The sequence below is a fragment of the Coffea arabica genome, chromosome 3e (assembly GCF_036785885.1).
Source record: "Coffea arabica cultivar ET-39 chromosome 3e, Coffea Arabica ET-39 HiFi, whole genome shotgun sequence".
Classification (NCBI taxonomy): domain Eukaryota; kingdom Viridiplantae; phylum Streptophyta; class Magnoliopsida; order Gentianales; family Rubiaceae; genus Coffea; species Coffea arabica.
The window spans coordinates 17,712,332-17,715,681 of NC_092315.1; the positions used below are offsets into that span (position 1 = coordinate 17,712,332).

The window sequence follows — 3,350 nt, forward strand, 5'->3', positions numbered from 1 at the left end:
GTCCCTCATTTTTTATAATTTTCTGCTCAATTCCCTGAAATTAATTCCAGATACCATACATAACCAAATATAAGTAGATATTAACAATTAAAACAATATTTGGCAGAGACGAAGGGGAAATTAATAATAAAATAACTAACAATTAACACCCTATCATATTACACTTTGCCCCCTATACACTTTTTTGCTTTCCTTTTTCCCTGCTAATGGAGAGTCAGATATTACTACGATGGTGGAATGTTACCAATCGATACCTTACCCAATTTGTGCTTCTCATGAATTTTGATGCTAAGTTGGGCTCCCAGAGCCAGAGGACGCGACTTGTACATAGATAAATTGTTCAGTCAAAAGCCGTTTTCCCTTCTGATTTTTTTTCTTGGCAGTTCCTCCAATTATTTAACATTTTATCTTTTCTCTTTTTTTTTTTTAATTTCTCGTCCCTCTTCACTTCCTTCTTTAACTTTTCTTTCAACCCGATATTGCCAAGGTTACGTACTAGGCCCTACTAACATTTTACATTCAAAATCATCAAGATATGGCATAAAAGTATGAGCCCCACCATGGCTAGATCCATAGCTTTAAGAGGCAAGATGACTTAATTGAGCAATAGATGGACATATGAATTTATTGTACAATTGATCCCCTTATGTTGTTCTCATTGTAACTGAAATTCCATGTAGTAGTAAAATCAAAATTCAAAGAAATGGGGTGCTTATGTAAATCAAATCAATCATGGGAGCAAGACTATGCATTGTAAGTATAATGTACTGTATTTTATGCAAGCACAATATGGAAGCATTAAGATGTTCAAGCAGAATTGACTGCCTCCAAGAACATCTAATTCTTATAAAGAAAGACTATAGGAATATGTTTGAATCATCCATTTATTTTTTTTTTCAAATAAAAAGCCAAAGGTGTCTTCTTCATTAGCTCACCCAATTAACAGCTTCAGCTTGGAGATTCAGACCAATAAGCAGCTGCAAATCAAGAATTCATGCATTAGTATGAGAAGCCATCCTTGTCCATTCTAGTACTATTGTTCTTTCCTTATTTTTTTTTCTTTTTTTGGACTGGAATAGATTTCGACTGGTAGAACGAGTTGGCTTGCAATCTTATGTCAAGAATAAAATTCTTTACCTAATATAGAAAAAATGGACTTCAACTTGCGGCCTGTGTTAAATTCTTGTGTATACCTGTAGATATTAAGCTTCAAGATTTTCTTAATGCACCCTGACACCAACGAAAGCATCCTTTATGAGATGTAATTTTCTGACAACTTCATTCATATGCATCCTATCATTTGGTAATCTTGCAGAGCACTTGAGTCCAATTTTGAATAGGGAAATAATGCACTCCATCTCTCTTCTACCATTAATAGTTTCCCCTACAGGAGTCATATTTCTGTTTTCATCTCCTTCAAGAAAAAGTAACGGGTCCACGATCTCAAAAACTCATTCATGCAAAGCCCTATTAACATAGTTATGTAGATCAAGATCACCCACGAACATATCATCTGTTGGCCTCCTCCCTGTAATCATCTCTAGCAAAAGAATGCAGTAGCTGTAGACATCCCCTTGAGTTGATGCCGCAAGACCCATTCCATACTCTGAGATTTTGTTTCTAGACATGTTATTATTGGGTAGTAAAAGAAAAACTATAAAAAAAAACTAAGTGATTAAAATTAATCAAATGTTAGACTGGGGCATAATGGATCTTCTTTTATAACAAAGTGACTTAACTAAAATTAGCTACTATGCATCATTGATTAGAGATCTCATAGTAATTATAAAAAAAAATTAAAAAGAATTAAATGTCCCAAAAGTTCTATATTTCTGTGCACAATTAAGTGACATCTTGACCATAAAAAGTTGTAATTACCTGGAACTGCGTAACCGATTGAGCCTTTTATGGCAATGGTACTGCTGGTTCTTTGCTCGGAAGAAGTGTTGACGGGTTTCGGGAGAAGCCTTGCCAATCCAAAATCACCCACATGGGCAACAAGATCATTGTCAAGAAGAATGTTACTTGGTTTTAGATCACAATGAACAATCTCTGTTTCGCAGTGGTCGTGAAGATAATGCAATGCTGAAGCTAAGATCATTGTCAAGAAGAATGTTACTTGGTTTTAGATCACAATGAACAATCTCTGTTTCGCAGTGGTCGTGAAGATAATGTTGCCTGATCAGTTGTCTCTGCAGGATGCAGCCACAAGTCCAGATTTCCATTTTCCAAAAACTCATAGACTAGAGCTTTGAATTCATCACCCTTGGAATCAATAGTGGAGCAATAACTCACGATAGAAACGAGGTTTCTATGGTGAATATTTCTCAATGCTTTGCACTCGGCCTTAAAACTTTTGGAAGCCCCATTCTTTTGAAGATCAAGAACTTTAACTGCTACAAGCTTGTTGCCATGTTTTTCTAGCCTTCCTTTGTAGACAGCTCCAAAATTTCCTGAACCAATTAAGTTTGCTGGAGAAAATCCTGAAGTTGCACGAAGAAGTTCATGGTAAGAAAGCCGTAAGAGCTCATCGATTCTTAGGGGCATGCTAGAGAATCCGGCCACCATTCTTCTTTCTCTTTTTTGATATACCAAGAAGTATAACAACAATGCACCGAGAACCAGAAGCGTTGCCGGTAAAACAATGGACAGCAATATGATAACCTTCAGCTTTCCTCTGTTTTTCCTCTTGATCACTGGGCAAGGTGGGAACTCCAATTCTGGAATGCCTCCACAGAGTTTATTGTTGCCAATAAGTGATATTTGACTCGCATTGCTGAAAACTCCAGTGTTCGCATTGCTGAAAACTCGCATTGCCAATCAGTGTTTTTCCCCTTGATCACTGGGTATTGGACCAGTCAAGTTATTACTTGAAAGGTCTAATTGCTGGATGCTCTTCAAAGAAGCCAAATTTGGTGGAATTGTTCCTTGGAAAAAATTGGCTTGCATAAAAAGATTCTCCAGATTTGAACAATCAGCAAGTGACATGGGTATATCTCCAACAAGTTGGTTGTGGGAAACATTGAAATCAGCCAAATGTATAAGCTTTCCAACTTCAGGAGGCAGAGAACCAGTAAAAGAATTTTCACTTAATCCCATGTAAATCAATGATGAATGAGTCTCCAGAAAATGTGGTGATATAATTCCAGTGAAGTTGTTTTGAGATATATCCAGATATTGCAAATTTTGACAGTTCATAAGAACATTGTCAAGTATATTGCCCCCTTCAAACTGGTTAAATGATAAGTCCAGATAGTATAGACTGGTGTTGTTGCATAAGGTAGAGACTATCTGTCCTGACAAGTCATTATGGTCTAGACGCAATCCTTGCAAATTTGGTAACTTGCCAA

General features: G+C 36.6%; 1 protein-coding gene across 1 annotated transcript; it reads right to left on the bottom strand.

Moving 5' to 3' along the window:
* Positions 1 to 2,130: 2,130 nt before the first annotated feature.
* On the bottom strand, positions 2,131 to 2,814 carry LOC113735692 (putative receptor-like protein kinase At3g47110). The gene has a single exon (XM_027262685.1). The coding sequence runs from the start codon at positions 2,812 to 2,814 to the stop codon at positions 2,131 to 2,133; it is 684 nt and encodes a 227-aa protein (XP_027118486.1).
* Positions 2,815 to 3,350: the final 536 nt, after the last annotated feature.

Excerpts from the sequence above, each read along its gene's own strand:
- LOC113735692 (XM_027262685.1), bottom strand. The coding sequence starts at position 2,814 with ATGCGAGTTTTCAGCAATGCGAACACTGGAGTTTTCAGCAATGCGAGT.